Raw genomic sequence first — 22,047 nt, 5'->3', positions numbered from 1 at the left:
TGTTGCTTTTTTTTCAATTTCATCACTCTCGGAGTCTGATGAATCCATAAACCATAATGCAAATGACGACATTTTTTATTTCCGTATTTAAAAAAATAAATATATACACCGAATTTTTTTTTTTAGTTTGAACTTTACTCGCCAAAATTTCTTTTTAAAATGTATCAATTTCACTTGAAACGTTTCATTTTCGTTTATTTCTCGCAGTCACGTCACTCGACAACTAGAATACCATATTTCAAATGATGTGACAACGACAACGACAAATGTCACGTAAGTGACGCGACAACTAGAATAAGGCTCAATATCTTTACATTCCAAAGATAAAAGACTGACTGCAAATTATTTAAGCATTTTAACAAAAATGAAAATAATAATATACGGAAGGTTTTTATAAGTCAATTTTTCATATTTGACAGCATAAAAGAATTTTGGGCGAATCAAAAAATTGTAAAAATTTGATCTTATTGTTTTTTAAAATCGTTTATTTCAACATTAAGTTAAAGTATCCATGTTTTTTATTTATCATTACTTAAAAATCGATACGATTTTTTTTTTTGTATTAAACCAATTATTCAGTTTTGTTAAACATTTTACGAATAAATTTTCAAATTCACTCATGTACTTAAATGCATTCGAACTTATCCACTTATCAAAAAAATGCTTTTCTTTTGATGGATGAATAGTGTGAAGCTTAACAATGACATATTAATTATTTACAAGTTTGAATATTTTTGTGAATGTTAAGTTGTCTGATCCTATACTATCAAGCCTATTTCATTGAAGTGTTATAAAAGTAACTTTTGAAGTGTCAAAACGTCAATGTTCAAAGTACAAAACAGCGAAATTTACATATAAAAGGCAAATGAAATTAGTTGTTTTTTTAATGAAAAGTAAAATAAAATTATTCTGCTAATCAAAAATTTCAAGGAACAATTCAAAAGTAACGAAAGCCGCCTAAAACAAAATTGAAAAGGACGGTTTTGTGGTACAAAGCTGTGGTTTTAAACATGTATTTTATAGCATTCATATTTTTGTTACTTATTTCTTAGCGATCTATGGATTGGTATTTAATAAATGAGGATATTAAAATTTAAAACGAAATTATCATTCAACTTTTGGTTCTAATATATTTCTTGTCAATATTTGACTGTTCATACTCTTAATGTCATCAGCGACATCTAACATAAAAACTCAAATTTTATTTAATTTCTTGTTTTGACGTTGCGTGTTCAAAAAGGAAAATATACCCAATTAACAAATCAAAATGACATTCCATTAAATTGCCGATTCTGTGTTTTCTGGTTTGTTCTACCTTTCTAAAGTCTACGTTCGGCGTTTTAAAACCACATGGATTGTATGGGAATTGAAAATTTTTAATATTTCATTGTAAAATACAAAAAAGCGATGTTAAAATATTGAAAAAAATTTAACAATAAGTGTTTTCATAAATTGAGAAAAAAAACTTTATAAAAACAATCAATAAATTAGTGGAAAAATTTTATAAAAAAAAAATTGTTCTACAAGAGCTCTCCATAATAGATTTTTCTGTAGTGTTGTGTGTGATTTTGACACATTTGATTTTACGCATTTTAAAAAAAAAGTGGATTTTACATAATTTCGGAAAATTTAAAAATTAATCACTAATATTTAAATTATAACATTTATAAGTTTATTTGATATTGATTTTTGATTTATCCAGTTGGAGGAGTTAATACGTACATACATACTTTTTTGTAACCTTTCAAAAATTCTGTTTAGGGAAGAAAATACTACTTTATTTTGATATGATCTTTGATTGTATGTGCGAGGATTAAAAAGCCAACAAGAAAAAAAAAATCAAGAAAACGTTTGAAGTGGTGGTAGTGTGTTGACATTTTTATTTACGTTCTTTGATTAAAAATATATATATAAAAAAAAAACTATTTTGGGTATAGAATTCTTTAAAATATTTGAAATTTTGTGTTTTCGATTTTAAAAATTTTTTGTTTGAAATATTTAGTTGTATCATAAAATATTTTTTACTAATCATTTATTGTTAATAATTAAAATGAAAACCTAAATGAAGTAATGTACGCAAATATAATGTAATTGAAACGTTTTCGACGAGTAATTGTCATTAATATAATAAATATATAAATTATCTAGTCGTACGGCTTTACAATTTTGGATTTAATAACAAATTCAAAAAATTTTGAATTTCGTCAGGAATTGCATTTGTTTTGATTTGTCATACTTTATCTGCGTTTTAATTGGACACCAGAAAAGTTAAATCAAAATAGTAATGTCAAGTACCATGACTAATGAAACATCCAAAACAACGGCAGATGCTGAAAATAAGGAAAAAGTTTCAGCAACTACCGTAACAGAAACGCCGACAAATAATTCTTATGCTACTGTTGCATCAAATATTGAAAAGACTACTGAATCTACAATTCAATTGAATGCAATATCTGATAAAAAGGAGTCTGCATCAGTTATTGATATTGATAATAAAGAAAATATTGGTAACAAAGACAAAATCGATATAATTGAAACAAAGAATGTATCAAAACCAAAACCAATAAAATCATGGCGTGAAGAATGCAATAAAACGTTGGCCGGTAGTATTGGAGCAGCTAGTATAAGTAGCGAAAAACGTTCTTTTAAAGATTCTGAAATTGATGATAATAATGATTTTGTTCCTGTGGTTTCACATAATCGTAGAGATCGTAAAATGCGTCGTAAAGAACGTAATGGACCCGAACGCCCATGGGCAACTGGTGGTGTTGGTTCTCATAATAAAAAGAGTAGTGGAGGTCTTCAACGAGTTGCTAATAGTGGAGCAACTACACAAAATGGTAATCCATCATCATCTGACGAACGTGGTAATAGTGTAGGAAGAAAAGGTCCTTCAAGAAGACAGCGAGATAAACGATCAAAATTGAATAAACAAAATAAAGACTCGATCAATAATAATGCCATTAATAACGATAATAATAAGGATATTAAAGATAATAATCAAACAACTGAAGCAAATGGAGGTGGATCAAGTGGAAGCGGAGGTGAAGGAAAATCGGAAGAGCAAGCAAAAAAATTTATTGCTGCTCCACCACCAAAAGTGAATGCGTGGAAGGTAAGTAGTATTTTTTTTTTTAAATTAAAATACAAAAAAATCAAAAATTAGCTCGGTAAATAGGTAGCTAGTTATTTAAGCTCCTACTAAATTTAGAATAAAAACAGTTGATAATTTTCAAAAACGAATATGATTAGATATAACTTACTTACCTATACAGATTGGTTTAATTAACAATTTTGATTTACTAAGTATGTATACTTAAATAATTTTTATAATTTTTGGAATACATATAAATGTAGTAGATAAGATAGGTCAGGTAGCTTATACATGACTACTGTTTTCGAATAAAATTATTTGATCTTAATCTTATTCTACATTTTCAGCTATTTTTCCTAGACTGTAAGATTACGTCAATATATTTCATCGTACTAAAGTATTTTTTCTATAATTTTATTGCAAATATTTTTGTTCTATCATTTATCTCTCACATATTACTAGTATTTTTACTTACTGGAAGAATTTTGTTATTAGTCAGAAGAAATTTTATTAAAAATGCTTTATTTACTTTAAGTGGGTACTTTTACACATTTAATATTTATTATACTGGTGGGTATCTTCCTATTTCAATGTAAAAATTTCTAATTGAAAATTTTTTGTACAAAATTTGCAAATAATTAGCGAATTTTTTTTCATTAGAATTTTACTTAAACATTAAAAAGAAAAATTGAAAAATATTATGCAATTGTTTACGTTGTTTACGTATCTGTTTAAGTATGAGTTTGTATTTTTTTTTTGCGTTTTTATTGTTCTTATTATCTGCGAAATTCATGATCTTTTCTTGAGAGAATTTTCATCTTTCTGAATCTGAGATCAGACAATTTTCAATACTCATAATGACAGATCTTGTGCCATTAATCTGAAATAATATTAGTTTTACTTTATAATTATTGTGTAGGAAATCAGTAGAAAAATAGCAAGGAAGGTAAATTTTTTTTTGGTTTTAAACTGATGTTTTTTTTGCTTTTTAACATTGATAAATTAATTATTTTTATAGAAATTTTTTTAATATTTTAGAATACATAGGTACATACTAGCTTTATTTTCCATTTTTTTGTTTTTATAGTCTAATTTTTTGTTAACGTGCGGGTGAGCGAAATGTAATGCTTAATTATACTTACATTCATCTGATATAATAATTATTATTTTTTTGTGTTTCTGCTCATAAATTTAGTAGTAAAACGATAGGTAATAAAAAAAAATCACAATTTACTTAATTGAAGTGAACCGAAATGGTGTTTAAATTTTAGAGCTTTGGTTGCAAGTACTAAAAGTCTGTTCGCTTTAATCAATTGGTTTTAATATGGTTTTCATCAAATGTGCATGACTGTGCACTTATAAATTTTTACGTGAACTTTTTGCGATCAATATAAAATTTTCAATATTTCTCGATAATCAAATAAGGTGATTAAAAAAACTATTATCTCAACTCACTATCAAAATAAAAATTTATGATCAAATTTAAGTTCCATACTTATGTTGAATATCTTCCATTAATTTTTATATTTTCTGTATATTTCCAAAATTATTATTTTTTTCAAATTATGTTCAACCTTTTACATTCAAACAAGTCAAAATAATATTGAATGTGAAAAAGCAACCACTTAAAGTAAACAAAGAATTTGTAATAAAATTTCTTCTGTAACTAATTAAACGCACTACTTATCTAAAACTTTTAACATTTTCTTTAAAAATACTTGCAGGGATGTTAGGCAATATTACCTAATTGCTGTTTTTCATAAAGCCCTCTATTCAGCTAATATGACAGATATACTTTTTGACAGAATTTTTTTATTTACAATATGAATAGAATTAGATAAAAAAATTTATATAAAATTTTGTAAATAAATATCTATTTTTAATTAAGTAAGTATGCGAATAAGAATGTCTATAAATTTATTCCATCTTTTATTCGAACCCCTTGAAAAGTTGTAATATTTTCTAAAGATTTATTTTTCATTCTCTTGTGTCTGAAAAGCTTTTTCTTGAATATTTTTCTGTTTTTATTCTTTCCTTTTATTATTTTGCCATTCCAATACTTATTTATTTATATATTATGTATATGTCCGTATAAACATAAATTATAGATACAAGTATACCTACCTGTATATTTTATTCAACTATTTTATTATAATAAAATATTTTTTTGTAAGCAAATATCAATGAAATGAAAAATATCTTTATAGCATTTATCTCTCGTATTTAGACAGAAAAAGACTTAAGTTTATTTCTTCTTATTATTTTTTCGCTTTTATTTCCGAAAAATAAAAAAAAAATATCAAAGTATAAAATATACTTAAATTGCCAACATATGTTTTGCTGTTTTATTATTGTGACACTGTGGCAGTCTGACTGTTCTTCTGCGCCGTCGATTTAAATAAATAAATAAAAAAAAACGGATATGTAAAATAAATGCTGATGAAGTAATTAAATAACAAGAAAAAGCAAAAAAAACTGAAACTGAAAATGTGTTAGAAAATAATTTGTTCTTAGTATTTTATTTTTTTAATAAAAACTAACTAATAGTGTGTTTAAAAAGAAATTATAATTTTATACATACTTACTTATACCTATATACAAAAGAATTATATAAATAAAAATTATAAGACAATTAAAATAAGAAAATCAATAATAAAAGTACAGTTTTGGTGACTTTAGCTGAAGCCAAAGTTAATTTAATCGGAGTAAAGTAAACAACAACAATGGTATGTGTATAGAAAGCAAAGTAGGAACCTACCTTTTTATATTTTGGTATTTTCACAGTAAATATATAAGAACTTTTTCTGGAACAATATTTTCCTGTCTTGTCAACAAGATTCAACTAATTTCTAATATTTTGTGTATAAAATTATGATGTTTTAGTCTTCGATTCAATACCTCACAATGAATATCTCAGTTAACAGTGTTAAAATAAACTTGAATTACGAATGATTGGATTAAGTTTTTAATTAAAAAATAAATATTATAAGAGCTTCTAGGTAGTGTAGTTGCATAAAATAGCTAGAATTTCTTTTATTGCTGTTTATATTATGTTAACAAATTCTTCTTAGGTTTTATTTATCTTAAAATAAGTATACCACTGCTGGTGTACTCAAAATCTAATTATTTTTTTTTGGAATTAATTTTGATAACTCAATTTCAAATAATTTGCAGCCCTCGAATTAAACTTAATAATTATATTAGATAGACATATTTAAAGAAAGAAACCAAAATTTTATTATATTTATAAAATAAATAAGTATGTGGATACCTACATACTTTCAAGAATGTTGAATTTAAGGTGTATTTGCTCAATGTTGCAATTTGTAATTTTACATTTTATTCAATAATTTTTATGTCGTAAGCAAACGCATTATTTTTACATGTTATATACGAAACGTTTATTGACCTCAAATATCCGGTATTTTATATTAAACCCAAGTATGTGTTTTTACTAAGTAAAACATTAGTTACTTAATTGTTATTACTTACTAAGTAAACAAAAATATTCAATTTGATTTTTATGATTTTATTATTTTGTAATATCAAAAAATTTGAAGGCGGTAAATAACATATGTATAAGTATATATATAAGTCAATATATAAGTATATTTATATATAAATATGCACTGTGTATATATAAATATTTTGAAGTAGAGAAAAGAGACTTATTAAATATGTACTTACTTAAATACAAAATTTATTAATTATAAGTGTCCATACTTAAATATAAGTGTTTAGAAAATTTCATTACATTATTTAAAAAAAAAAAACAATAACGTTTTACATTTATTTATATTTTATTTATAATTTTCGCTTTTTAGAATTATAAATATATTAATTACTTATACTTAAGTACAAATACCTATTTAATTGTTATACATTTAAAATACCTTTCATAAGTACACGTGCTTATAAATTTGGTATCGATCAAGTTTTAATAAAAAAAAAAATCGATTAAGTATAAAGGTTAAAATGAATAAGTATGCAAATTAACTTGAAATATTGCTCAATAATTATGTAATAAGTTTATTGTGAAAGATATTTAAAATGAAAAATGATTAATTATTATTCAGTAAATAAGTACTTTATTTATTTTCGTGCTATGAAAATTACGGGGTAAATATTATACACAAATAATTTATATCTTTACAATAATATTTTTCTTAAAAAATATTCGATTGTATTGCATGTTTTCGAAATTCTAAAAATATTCCTCCTTGTTAATTTGATAAAATCCTAAAAGATAAAAGTTAAAGCTACAAAGAATTTAAATTTCAAATAAAGCTGTGAAATACAATTTGAACGGCTTTCCCCTTGTAACCACAGAAATATATTTTATAACTAAGGTAACATATTATGAAAGTAGCAAAAAATTTTGTTTTATTAATTTTTAAATTATATTTTATACAATTTTATCATTCATTTTTGCAATAAAATAACAAAGAAAACAGCAAAAAAAAAACAAGTTAAACACGCTAACAAGTTTTTGTTAGTTCTGAGTGATGGGTGAATTTACAAAAAAAAATTTTTTTTTTTGCTAAAAAATTAAAAATTCTGATAATATTATTATAATTTTTGTTTTAATTTTTTTTATTTTCTCCAATTAACTGAGCCGGATTTCAATCTTTGTATAATTTATGGGGAGATTTATAATGTTAATTTCGTTTTGAAGATTCAAGATATACTTAATTTTATTATTTTTATATTAATACGTAGATGTATATATGTATAAGTCGATATAAGTATTCATATATACATAAGTATAATGTAATTGTATCAGTGGGCACGTTATGTAACATCAAATTTAATAAAGGGTAAACAGGTTAATATTATAATTTAAAAATTTCAAAATATAAAAAATTTTTTAAACTAGATATTTTATTCCATTTGAGTGATTATTCGTTTAAGAAGAAAATAAAAAGAATAAATATTTACGAGAAAACTAAATACTTAAATAGTATAAAAAGTTTTTTTTTAATAAAATTGTTCATAATGGTTTTAAAGATCGATTCGAAATCTCTATTGTCTCTAAGATTTTATTCAAGATCAGAAAAATTTATTGATCTTATTGTGTTCACGAATTTTATTATTATACTTGTTTGTATACAAGAATTCAATTTGTTATACCCTACTTACTACTACTTATTATATTATAAACACGTGCGGTGTAGCATGGGATGGCACCCATCGATCTCATTAATTAAATTGTTGCAGTCATTTCTATAAATTTCTTATGTGTAATTTTTTTTTCTCTAATATTTTAATTCAACTCAACTAACTTTTCTCAACTAATTATTGGAACCCCTAGGCGTAATCAAATCAAAATTTGACAAAAACATTTGCAAAATTTTTGTTACAGTAAGAGTCAAAACTTTAATAACCTATATATACGAGTAGTATACTTATAAAACTAAGTATCTATGTACAATTATAAAAATTTAAAAATAAAAAACTAAAGTAAAAACGTTTGGTGTGATAGCTTTAACTTTGACGAAATGCGAAAGTTTCGAAACCACATTTTTACTTAAAATAACACGTTTAACCAAAGATGTTATAATTAATATGCAATTTATATCGAATTTTAATATATATAATATAATGTAATTTTGACCGAATTAAACCGAAAACAACGAAAATTAAAAGTTCGGTCATAATTTTCTATATAAGTTAATTATTTTATAAATTCGGAACATTTTTATTAAGAACAATTAATTATGCAAATATTTAAAAAAAAAAAAAAACATTTTTTTATTAATAAAATTATGCAATTGTATAAGTACGTATTTTGTTGCTTAACTTGATCTAAATAATTCTTTAAATATTAAGTTCATTATAAATGTTTTAATTATTAACCACTCCATGAGTATTTACGACAATTGACATGTGTTTTTTTTTAATATTTCTAAAAATATGCTAAATTAAAAAAAAATGCAAAATATTTTATTTCTGAACCTGTGGCCGAATTTCGCATATGTTTCGCCTACAGTGTAAACAATTTAAAAAAAAAAATAGAGAAACAGAAATTTAATTTGTATATATATGTATATATGTACATTTATACATAATATTATAATATATGAAATTTAAATTTCAACAACATTAAGTACCCATGTAGTATAATAAAACTTGTTTTTAAATAAAATATTAACATTTATAATAAAAATAAGAGTGTACACCTGTAAATATATTCTCTATTTATATAGTTACATATGTATATGTATATACATTTTAATTTTTGTTTATTTATTAAGAAAATATTTATATTTTTATTTTTGTTTATTTTAGAAAAAGAAATAAAAAAAAATAATAAAAAGCTATTCTATCAAAATAATATTCTTTATTGTAGGCTATTATAATAAAAAGAGAGAAAGTAGAAAAGATCATGAGAGAGTTTTAATAATTATTATTATCGAACTGCTATATGAGTAAAAATTGCTAGAGTCTAACCTAAAAATAAATGTCAAGGTCATAACGTAATAAATTTTTTTTTTTTTTTGAAATTTTGATGATTTCTATGTTTTTTTTTTCTCAGTGTGTATTTTCTATAGTTTTCAGTTGTTTTCGTTTTTATTTTCTGTTTTTTGCCTTCTAAGCGTAAATTAAAATTTGTTTATAGCTTATTTCATTAGTTAAAATTCTATTTAAAAAAAAATAGGAAAAAAAAAGTAAAGCAAAGCAAATATGTACACACATTTTATTTTTCGCGATTTCTAATACTTGCTTATTTGTTGACTAAAAAAAAAAGAAGTGTTCTGTGTGAACGAACAAATGTATTTTTAAATGTGTATTGGTGTTTTTTTTTATGAAGTATGAAATATTGTTGAAATTATTTTTTTATAATTTTTTTTTGTTGTTAATAATTTTTAATTTGTATTAGAATTTTTCTATTTAAATAGATACTTATGTATTTGTATATCCATATATTGAAAAACTAAAAACAAAAATAAATCATATGAAATGTATCATATGAACGTCAAGCAACAAGCGTGTGTTACTGCCGATTATGATCTAATTACGTTCAACAATACACTTGAGTACCTACGTACCTACAAACGTATGCATATGTACATAACTTCTAAGTATGGAAAAAAAAAATAACAAAAAAAAAAATCAGAATGTAGTTAGTCAACGTGTTGAAATTCTGTCAAATTTTTTCTAAATTTTAAAAAGTCAACGCTATAATTTTTTGTTAGATTGTAGATTAGAACTTAATTTTTGAACTAGTATGTGTTTTTTTATAAAAGAATTTCTTTTGATATTTAAGAATCTTTAATAAATGTATGTTTGTTTGTATGTAGGTATAGTAGTTATGTATTCTTTTGCTTATCATTAGAAAATTTTTTATATCAAATATGTGTATATATAAGGTATGCTGTAGGTATGTAAATAGGTACTCTTAAATTTCCAAGTATGTAGTTTTAAATTTTGAAACGTGGACTTTTTTTTTGTGATATTTTATACATAATATTTTCGAATAAATTTACTGACGTTTACTGAACGGAAATTGAAAGGCAAGCATTTTATCATTTAAGATTAATATTGGTTTTATAACTACATACATACATACATCCATACACATTATTTATGTGGCTCATTTAATAGTTTTGTCTCTTCTGAAATTTTAGAATTTTCTTTTTAATATTATTGAGTATTTTTTGGTACATAACTACATAAATATTTGAAATTTTTGATTGAGTTTTATATTAGACATTTATGGTATCAAAATTGATTGAAATACATACATATATATACATAGTTCTCTACACTCATATACACATACATATATAATTTATGTATAAAATTTTAAGTTAACAGTCCCATATTTCTGCAGATAAACAATAAAATCTTGAAATATTTGAATTTAAGAAATATTTTTTGCTTTATTCATTTATTCTAATTTGGTGTACACCAACTTAAGCACTAATTAATTTAAAATAAGTATTTGCTATAAAACTAAAAATAAATAATTTTATTGAAAAATTTGAATGAAAAAATTAATAAAACAAAAAAATTTACCCATATTAAACTACAAATTTGTGCATTTTGAATAGAATCCATATCAGAAATATTGATTTTGAATTTAATTATCTTATTTTATTAATTTTTGGGTTTATTATGTTCGTTTATTCAGAAACATATTTTCGGTTTTATCCACTAACAAATGACTTGTATTTATATCTTCATACATGATTGTATATCCACATTGTGGTACATATACATATCTACCTCATGCCTTATTTTTAATTTATTTATTTATTTAAAAAAAAAAATTAAGGTTAATTTTAATTGGATTTAAAAATATTAAAAAAAAAAAGATATTTGAGATTCATAATTTTAAAATTAATGGAATCTGACAAGAAATGAAATGATAAGACATTTTGAGAAAATTTTAATATTATTATGGTATTTTTTAAAAGTATGTACCTGTATATACATATACATTTAGTTCCATTTAGTTCCACTTAGTTTTAGAATAAAGATTGAATTTAGAAAATCATAAAAAATCCACAGAAATATTTTTGGAAATTGCAAGTTTTTAGTTTTGAAATTTCGTTAATTAAGATATAAAAAATTAATTTTAAATAATTGAAAAGTTTGTCAGATTCCTAGAAATTCAAAAGAAGTATGAAAATGGGTAAATTTTTAAAATTTCTTAAGTTTTGTTTATAAAAAATTACAGGCTTTAAAATTAACGGCAAAGTCGCATTTAAAGGAAAATTATTTATTATATTCATTTTCATTTTTGAAATAAATGTTCCTTGTTCAATTTTATGAACTTCTTTTTCTTTATAAGAGCACACGTACATGTGTGTTGCATAATTTACCATTCATATGTAAAGTATGAATTTGTAGGAAAATGAAAATTGTAAATATTGTTTTTTTTTTTATTATTACTAAAATAATAGCTAAATTTAATAATTAGAAATTAGTAAGCAGCGTGGAAAATGTTTTTATTGCTTTACATTTTTTATTTTTAACTTTTTAAATTTTTTTTTTGTTAAAATTTTTTGATAACATTTTTACTTGGTTCTTATTCAAATTTGTAATCTATTGTTTTACATTGTTTAAACTTTCCGAATGGACTGCAGATGCTGGTTATTTATTATATTTTCTTCAAAATTAATTCTAAATAATTTTTAAAATTAAGTAGTTCTAAATAATGAAATTATAACTAAATTTCTATTGATACTTTATTAATAGAAATTTCCCATTAACATAAATTTAGAAAAATTTAACAAATAATTTTGATAGATCTAAAAATTTTTAAAGATTTTTTATTTCTGAAACTTTCATTGCGCGTAAATGTTTTCTCTATTCGCTTCTCAATTGATTTAACTTTTTGGTAGAAATTTTTGAAACTATTTTAATTCAAAAAATGAGCTTCATTCAAAGCAGATTAATACGACGAAGAAATAGTAGAAATTCAGTTCTATGCATACACGTATGCGTATAACTGCGTATAACATGAATCCTTGAAATTCTGTTTTTCTGCTGTTAATGCGATATTTGCTTGCGGGTTATAAGAAAACACTATCGGTTATAATACTGCTTCAATTTGCAAGATTTTCAATTGACCTCTATATGATAGCAAACAGTGTGTTATGCATATACATACCTACATCATATTAAACTTGTGTTCTTAAAAATTGAAAGAAGAATTCAATCCGCTTGTTTTATGATTGATCAAGTGTTTTTCTTTTGCTATGCAGGTGTAAGATGTTGTGTTTAGTTTTCAATTAACTGAAAAAAGAGCACTTATGTAGTGGTTTAGATCAGACGAAACGTGACGAAAGAAAATTATTGAAATGTAGTAACTTTTTATTCTTTTTTATTTTTATCTACAGTTAAGCTCTTTCATTTTTAGGTTAGATAAATCAAATACAATAGAAAGTTTTCGAAAAACTGTAACAATACAAAAGTCTCTGTGTAAATTTTTATGTAGTGTAATACCTATATAACAATTTGTGCAGATTGTTTTTTCTTTATCTCAAATAAGAAGCGTATTTTTCTAAAGGTAAAGTTAAGCATGAAAAAATAAAATCAGCCGCAACTACAATTAACTAGCAAATTATAATTTGTATTGTGCAGTATATTTTAAATTGCGCCCAATATCGAGTTTTTGAGTCTTGTTGAATATTGCAGTCTTGAAGCATTTAAATATTTTTTCCTAACTCATTTTTTCTGGAATTTCTATTCCAACTTCTTTAAAAATTGTCGAACCAAACTAAAATATAAAGTTTAAAAATATTATCCTAGATTTGATAAAAAATGTCAAATTCCAGTAAACGTGTTCCAGTAAAATCTGTGAATTCATTGTTGTCATAGATATTGTATCAAAAATATCAAAACCCCTATTGGTTATTTGATAATTCATTTACTTCAACCGCATTCTGACGAACAGTTTAGATTTAAAGATTCCTCAAAATTTTTTAACTGAAAGTCAAAATGCCGACATTTCGCTAAAAATTGGATTTTTTTTCTTTATGTCTATATTTCTTTAGTACCTATTTATATTGGAAACTTTACAGAGTTTTTTGTTTATTCGATTATTATATTTTTTTTCAATTTCGATTTTTTTGGGGCCTAACTCTTTCAACATTAAATTATTCAATGAAACCTTTATAAATCTAATAATTTTGCTTTGATTAAAATTTTTATATAAAAAATTTAATTATCAATTGTTATCATTTTAAATTAAAAAACGATAACCGCATATTTACTAAAATTTGTTGACGTGCAAATTTACTAATTTTATGCAGATAATAAGTAGATTCTAAGAACTAACTTAAAAACCAAATGTAATTATATGATGTAAAAACATATTGCATATTCATAAATTATAATTTCTGGGTATAATAGGAATAAATTAGAATTTTTTATTGAAATATAAATATATTATAATTTTTTATGGTTAATAGCAAACAGTAACGAAATATAAATAAGAAAGCTTTTCTTAACACGTATTGTTTCAATATTTGTAACGCAAAATTTTAATAAATAAATTTTTAAGTGGATTTGTTTATAAATTGCAGGACTATTGTTTCCAATTTTATTACTATTATTTTAGGTTTCTAAAATAATAATTACGTTTACAAAATAAGCTCTAGTTCTAATTTAATGATAATTTTATTACTTACCTAATCACATGAACCAGAAAATTTCCAGAAAATTTGCATTCAATTGAAAATCAAAAATATTTAGAACATATGTATGTATTTGTACAAGTCTTATACAAATCGTAATTAATCATGCGGCTATCTAACACAGGAGCGTTTAACTGGTTTTAGTTTTACCAAAAATATCAAAAAATAAAAGAATAAAGTAGAAATTATTTAAGTTCTGTAACTTTGTCTTCATACAAACAAAATTATTACCTATTCATGAGATTCTATACAATGGTCAATAGCTGTGCATTTAGATATGAGACATCCTGTATGAACTTAAATTCTTATGTGTTTAGTTTGTATTATTATCGATTTTAAACTTTTTTTTTTAAATTTTGAATTGAAATTGTAGACCTAACAGAAACTAAAGACATAATTATAACAGTTATTTAATTAAAATACTTTTTTTTTGCGAGATATTTAATTAATTGAATTAAATGTGCTACAAAAAGAAGCAAAAATTGAATTGTATTTGAGCAGCAACTATGTATGTATTTATTACTTTATAATCGTTTTTAACTTATGACCTTGTTCCATGTGCTCTTGCGTAAACATATGTGAAATAATTTTGATTTGAACTGATTTTTTGATACCACACAATTCGATACTTTTGTTTTAACTAAAACGTATGTACATACATACTTTAAGTAACAATTTTGAGCAACTGTTTAACTAACATTAAGAACAGGTTTCACAATTAAATATTTAAGTAAACTAAATTAAATTAAATTTATATGAATGTAGTTTTTACATGTTTGTATTTAAATTTATGTTTGTAGTTTGAAATTTAACAAACCGCTACTCTGTATGAAAATATTGCGTTTAGAACCTGTTTTTTATTTTGGTTTTCTTTATCATTTTATTATTTTTTATTTTTTTATACATTAAGAATATTGATTTCACTACTTACCATGTGCTCTAATAATTAATAGCTTTTATTTAATTTTTGTTTTTTGTTTTATGTTTTTGTTGTCGATAAACAAGTCATATAGAAACAAGTCAGTCTTTTAATAAAGCTGATCATTTTTGATTCCACGTAACAAAAATTTTTTTAACTTGTACGAAAAAGTTTAAATCTTACCAAGCTTACGATCCTCTTGTTGTTGATTGAAATTAATTTAAGTTTATATTGGAATTGCTTTGCTAAACATATGTACTCATGTATATACATATGTAGCAATATGAAATCAATTTACCCTTCTTGTAAAAATAAGATTTTCTGAATTAGTTATACTTAAGTATGTTAAACTATTAAAAGTTAAAGACTTTTTATTCGTGATTAATTTTTGTGAAAAGTTACAAAATAGGATTGTTTTAGTTTAATAAAATTTATATGTTTATTTGATTCATACTACTTTCTTTATTTTAACCACTGATCGAAATGAGGGGGGATGTGATTCCATCCCGGTATTTCTTAATAATTTTACAATCATTCTACTACTTCTTATAGAGAAAAACGCGTTACGGAACATTTTATAAGTTAATTTTTGCCAAGAGAATTTCATACTTTCAACAGAATGTGACAAAAATTTTTTATAAAATATTTTCCAAATATATCTACATATATTATAAATTTCCTTGCCAATTTTCAGGTGCACAAATTTATTTTTAAAAAAAACTTTTAAAAGAAATTCGAAACCTATCATATATTAAACACAAATATATACATATATATCGCATTAATTCTTTAAATTTTATTAGGAAATTTATTTAGTTGTAACTTTTAAGCAATGTATAATAGATCAATAAAAAAATTTGAAAAAATCTTGATGAAGAATAATACGGTGATAAAATCGTGATGGGAAGAGAGAGGCCCCCGATTTACCTACTGTATCAGTCAAACCTAGTGCAAGGACGACAATATATCAAAGGGCGACAATATGTCAAAAGAGCTTATTGTTTTAATGGCCTTAGACTACTGAACTGAAGCACGATGGAATAATCTGCTGGAAATATATGAATAGCTGAAAACAGATTTATTTTAATAATTAATAATACAATTAACGTGCAACCTCGACCACTGATTTTAATATATATATACATATATACATATATATATTTTTTCAATTTATTTACAATTACTTTGAATCGAAATACGAAAAACATAACGTAAAATTTAAATTGTCAAATGCAATAAATTCACAAGCGATTAGATGAAAAAATTCTAACTAAAGATATAAAATTTATACTAGTGGACAAAATGATTTTTTGCATACAAGTAGACTATTTGTGTAAATCAAGTTCTTCCTTTCCACTGTGTTAAACCGACATTATGTATATCAGAAGAAATTTGAGTTAAAAAGTTATTGGTGAATTTTACATACTTATATAAAACTTTTAATATTATAATATTGAAATGGATAAATAATAAAAAATTAACATTACTTGCATTTTTAAAATGACCTCAATCGATTTGATTTAAGTTAAAAATTTTTTGGCAATTTTCATTATGTCTGGGTGTGAGAATTTGGCTATATTCCAAATGTAATTATAAAGAATCTGGTTACATACATGTAGTATATACGTATGCGATTTTTTGCTTTTTATTTTGTTCATTCATCTTATTTTAAAAAAGAAAGAAAATATTGATATTTTTTATTTATACATGTATTTGTAAATACATACATACATGGAAGTATGATGCATCTTCTCTAAGTGAGCTGAACTTATCTGTACTTTCCATTTTTGAGAATGTTTTAAATTATTTATTTAGTAAAATCAATATATATAATTAAAATTAAGATTAGCTTATCATGTACATGAAATTATTAAGAAATTATTTTTTTTTATTTCTACAGGTATCAAAGCAGCCAAGCCCAAAAACTGGTTCCGTTCCTCTTGATAAAAGAGTTCTCCAACCCAAACAACAATCGAAAAATACTAGTAAGATTTAAGTTTAACACTTTCCATTATTATTATGATTAAAAAGTTATTGTTTTTTTTTTTTTTATTTATAGGTAATAAAAATGACTCAAACGAACCGACAATTGTTAAAGCTTCAAAGGATAAAAGAAAGATTAATCAAAAGGTATTTTTTTGTTTGTCTTTTAATTCAGTCAATTTTGTTTTTAACGCGCCATTATATTATAGGCAAGTGATTTTTCAAATGTAGGAGATTGGCCTGTTTTAACTGGTAAGGGAACAAATAACGAAAATCATATTAGAACACGAAAAAATTCGCACAAAACAAAATTATCGAACAGCACAGATTCAACGAAATCAAAATCAAATGCTGAAAATGTAGCACCATCTACTGAGAATTCATCCGCTTTAACAGTTGGAGATCAAAAGCAAACAAAAGCTAAAAGTCCGGTTGCATCTACATCGAGTAATGTACCAAACAGTTCTGAGAGTCAAAATACAAGTAATGGTAATAATAATAACGCATCATCGACATCAAATAATGGTGCTTTGAATAAGAAAATTCCAAAACATAAATGGAAACCACTGCCAATAGATGTTTCAAAATCATCTCGCAACAAAATCTCAAGAAACCGTCGTCCTAACTTTCGCGATCGTGAGCGCAGTGATTATCATCATGAAAATGAAAGTACTGGAAATCGTGGTGAGGGTAATAGTGGTACTGGATATGAAAGAACATCAAAAACTCGGCGTTATAGAACTTCAAATTATCGTGGTCGAGGACCATCAGGTAATTATCGTTCTGGACCAAATCGCAATAGAAATTCACGTGCAGCAAACGGTTACATAAATTATTACACAGAAGGTAAAGGAAGACCGGTTGTATTAATGGGAACACACTATTATAGTGGTATACCTCAAGCTTTTATTGACTTAGATGCATTATCATTAAAAGATGCTATTAAAAAACAAATGTAAGAATTTGTTTACCTATTACACATTTGCATTAGTTACTTTAATTAATTTCGAATTTAAAAAAATTAAATTATTTTTTTATATTTTTAGAGAATATTACTTTAGTGAAGAAAACTTAAGTGGAGATTTCTTTTTGCGAAGAAAAATGGATCCAGAAGGTTTTATACCAGTCACATTAATAGCTTCTTTTCATCGCGTTTTAGCGTTGACTGCTGATGTTGCATTAATTCTGAAGGCTATAAAAGAGTCAGACAAAATCGAATTAGTCGATGGATATAAAGTTCGCACAAAAACAAATCCAACTATATGGCCAATAAATGACGGCGTACAAGTAGCTCAAAATAATCCTCCTATACAAATAGTTTCTACTCCATTGCAGAGTATTCCCCCACCACCTGTGCCTAGAAATTCAAAAAATATTGCAACAGATCAAGACGAGTTATTAGTAGCTGTTCAGGAAGCTGCTGCTGAAGCGAATGAAAGTTCCGAGGAAGTTTCTGAACCAAAAACTTCGCCAGTCGTAATTAGCTCATTAACAAAAACATTTGAGAAACAGTTGAAATTAGAGGCTCAAAAAAATGAAAAAAATGAGAATATTTTATCGCCGGCATCTAGTCAAATTCAAAAGGCTGAACATAAGGATCAAGTAAGAGAAGAAAAATTGCAAAAGTCAGATAAACACACAAACAAAGTACAATCTGAGGAAATTTCGTCGTCACCTTTGAATAAACTTTTAAAAGGCATTTCCGGAAATGGAACTTTCAATTCACCTAATGAAAAGGAAACGGCTCCAAATAGCAAGAAACTTGAGACAACCCCAAAAAATGATGAAGATGATGACTCTCCTTTACCGGAAGGTGTACCTAATTTATGGAAGGAGGTTAAACGTCGAACTAGAAACGCTGGAACAAAAGAAAATGTTGGTAAAGCTTCAACTCCACCTTCTTTCCCACTTACAGTTAATAAACAGCCGGTTGAAAAGGAGGAGTTGGATTTTCAATTTGATGAAGAACTTGATATTCCATCTACTGGTCGTGTTAATAATTTTACAGATAATTGGTCGGGGGACGATGATTCCGATTATGAATTTTCTGATCGTGATATTAATAAATTGCTAATTGTTTCACAAGTTCAACGTGCACCCAAGCATGAAGGTTATGACAGAACTGCTGATTTTACTAGTCGAACAAAAATTACTCAGGATTTAGAACAGGTGATTAACGATGGTTTGACTAATTATGAAGAAGATTTGTGGACAGTTTCAACTGGACCTACTGAATATAAAACGGTTAATGTTATATCTCAGGAAGATTTCCAAAAGATCATTCCAAAACAACCTAGTAAGAAAGCTAATCAAGAAGTTCCTCCTCCACCGCCACCAACTTATATTGATGATGAACAGAACTTGGATGAATCAATGAATTCAACCTTGAATAAATCCGCAAAGAGTAGTGCTCAAAGACGCGCCAGATTTTATGCGGCCCCTAATACAAACGATATTGATCCGCGTACCCCACGTAAACGTAAAACTCGTCATTCAGGAAACCCACCATTTGAAGGTCATATTGGTTGGGTGTTGGATTTTGTTGAACATCGTCCACGTACTTCGAGTATGGGTAGTTCAGCTGGAACTAGTCCTACAACTTCGAGTTACGGATCGTCTGTTCCTCAAAGTTTGCCAGTTTTTCAGCATCCATCTCACGCTTTGCTCAAAGAGAACAATTTTACACAACAAGCATATCATAAATATCATCATAGATGTCTGAAAGAACGTCGTCGTTTAGGATTTGGTCAGTCACAGGAAATGAATACATTGTTTCGTTTCTGGTCATTCTTTTTACGTGAGAATTTCAATAAAAATATGTACAATGAGTTCCGGCAGTTAGCGTTAGAAGATGCAGGTCAAGGTTTTCGTTATGGTTTAGAATGTTTATTCCGATTTTATTCTTATGGATTAGAGAAAAAGTTTCGATCATTTTTGTATGATGATTTTCAAGAGGAAACAATGGCTGATTATGAAAAAGGTAAAATGAAGTTATATCATATATTATTCTCAATTCTCATATTTTTTCAATATTTTAATTTAAAATTGATTATTATGATTTTAGGCCAACTTTATGGACTCGAAAAATTTTGGGCATTTTTAAAATATTACAAAAATGCTCCCAAATTACAAGTTGACCGAAAACTTCAAGAATATTTATCTAAATTTAAAACTATTGAAGATTTTCGAGTTGTTGAACCAGAAATAAACGAAATGTTACAAGGTGTAGGAAACTTACCTCGATCTTCCAATAATCGACGCCATCGTAGCTTATCTGAAAGTGAAAGTTTCCAAGCTACTGGTAGAAGCTCAAGCTCAGGTAGTGGAAAACGCCCTAATACAACAATTACAAATCGGAGTGATTATATTGGTAATCAAATTCATCAAAATGCACATCAACATAACGCTGCAAGTGGCTACGGATCTAGCAATCGTCGAAGAACCGGATCTTTTGGTTCAAAATATGAAGTAAGAGTACGAAGTGGTTCAATGGGATCTAAACCTCAAATAGTCAATAATAATAAAAGTAATTTTCGACGAAATGGAGGTAGTAATGCTGGTAGCAATAGCAATATATCTTCGAGTATAGGTAGCGGATCCGGTTTCCATAAAATGAATAAGCAAAATCAAAATAGACCGAGAAACAATGCAAACACTGGCAATAAACTTATAGCAACAGCATCTACTGATAACAAAGAAGTACAAAAGGAAAAAAATAGGACAAAAAATGAATCCAGTGATACTACACCGAAAAATGCAACAGCAGTTAAAGCACCAAATTCGATTACAACTACGACGATGGGAGAAGCTAAAAATCTGAAATCTAGACCAGAGATGAATAAAGAAAATGTAATAGAGGATAGTAAATGACTGAACGAAAAAAGTAAAACCAGTGCCAAACGTAAAAAGAAACAAATGATAAACTTGTAGAAAAAAATATAAAAAGGTTTATTAAAAATATAAATGAAATGAAATTGATTAATTCATAAAAACTAACATCAAATGTTATGAGAAAAAAAAATATTTTTACGAGAAAAATTATTTTTTTATATTTTTATTAACTTTAAAGCGAGTTCCAATATTAAATAAAAATTTGAAATTTTGTTAATTGAATTGTAATTTTTCATATTTTTAAGAATACAATATTAAAAAAGAATTATATTTTTTAGCATGATAATTAGAAACAATAAAAGAACATAAGTATGTAAATTCAAATAGAATACTGTATGTATAACATATTTTCTAGATAAGCAACTAGATCACTTTATAATTTGAGTAACTTAATTTCGACTTACTTCCCATTTTGTCATATTTATCATTTTTATCATATTATTATATTTGATAAGAAGTCATATGAACAATATGTCAAAATAAATATCTTTTATATTTTTATGTGCTTCAATAATTAAAGAAACAAAAAGTGTAAACGTCTTTGCTTCTTATAAGTCAAAAATTGTCGATTAATTGATTTACATACTATATTGTGTGATAGTTAATAGAATTATTATTCAATTATAAATCTGTTACAGTAAAATGAAAAATCCTAAATATTGGATTTATAAATACATGAGATACTAAAAAAATATTAAAAAATCTTAAAATTGGAACAATTTTAAAATAAAAAAATTGTGTTTTATAATTTTAAGAAATTTCATAACCTTTTTTGCATTAATTACTTGGTATAAGTTTCGTTTACTAATAAATTTTATTTTGAAGGATTAAATTACTCGGAGAACAAAATAAAGAGTAATCAAAGAAGAAGTAGAAGAACTTGAACAGATCTCTTAAAATGATAAGTGGAAGAATAAGTGAAAAATTCATTTATATCACTTAAAAATTGTGAATTTGCTCAATGCTGTATGTTTACTATAATTTAAATATAATGATTATTAAAAGCCATATAT

At 25.1% G+C, this 22,047-nt stretch overlaps 1 protein-coding gene across 2 annotated transcripts; it reads left to right on the top strand.

Annotated features, from left to right (window-relative positions):
* The first annotated feature begins 1,680 nt into the window (after nt 1-1,680).
* On the top strand, nt 1,681-21,370 carry LOC129608805 (la-related protein 1). 2 transcript variants are annotated; one of them, XM_055520537.1, is made up of 6 exons: nt 1,681-3,115; nt 17,061-17,145; nt 17,220-17,290; nt 17,353-18,098; nt 18,190-20,123; nt 20,208-21,370. In XM_055520537.1, exons 1-6 carry the CDS (start codon nt 2,285-2,287, stop codon nt 21,011-21,013), a joined length of 4,473 nt encoding a protein of 1,490 aa, XP_055376512.1. In that variant the 5' UTR covers nt 1,681-2,284; the 3' UTR covers nt 21,014-21,370. The 2 variants fall into 2 exon arrangements, with proteins under 2 accessions (XP_055376512.1, XP_055376513.1); XM_055520538.1 differs by lacking the exon at nt 1,681-3,115 and adding an exon at nt 5,329-5,820 and having other exon boundaries at nt 20,208-21,366.
* Nucleotides 21,371-22,047: the final 677 nt, after the last annotated feature.

Source organism: Condylostylus longicornis, unplaced genomic scaffold, assembly GCF_029603195.1.
Source record: "Condylostylus longicornis isolate FDR11 unplaced genomic scaffold, ASM2960319v2 ptg000036l, whole genome shotgun sequence".
Lineage (NCBI taxonomy): Eukaryota > Metazoa > Arthropoda > Insecta > Diptera > Dolichopodidae > Condylostylus > Condylostylus longicornis.
The sequence above is the reverse complement of the archived record's forward strand: the minus strand, read 5'-3'. Positions and strand labels throughout refer to the sequence as shown.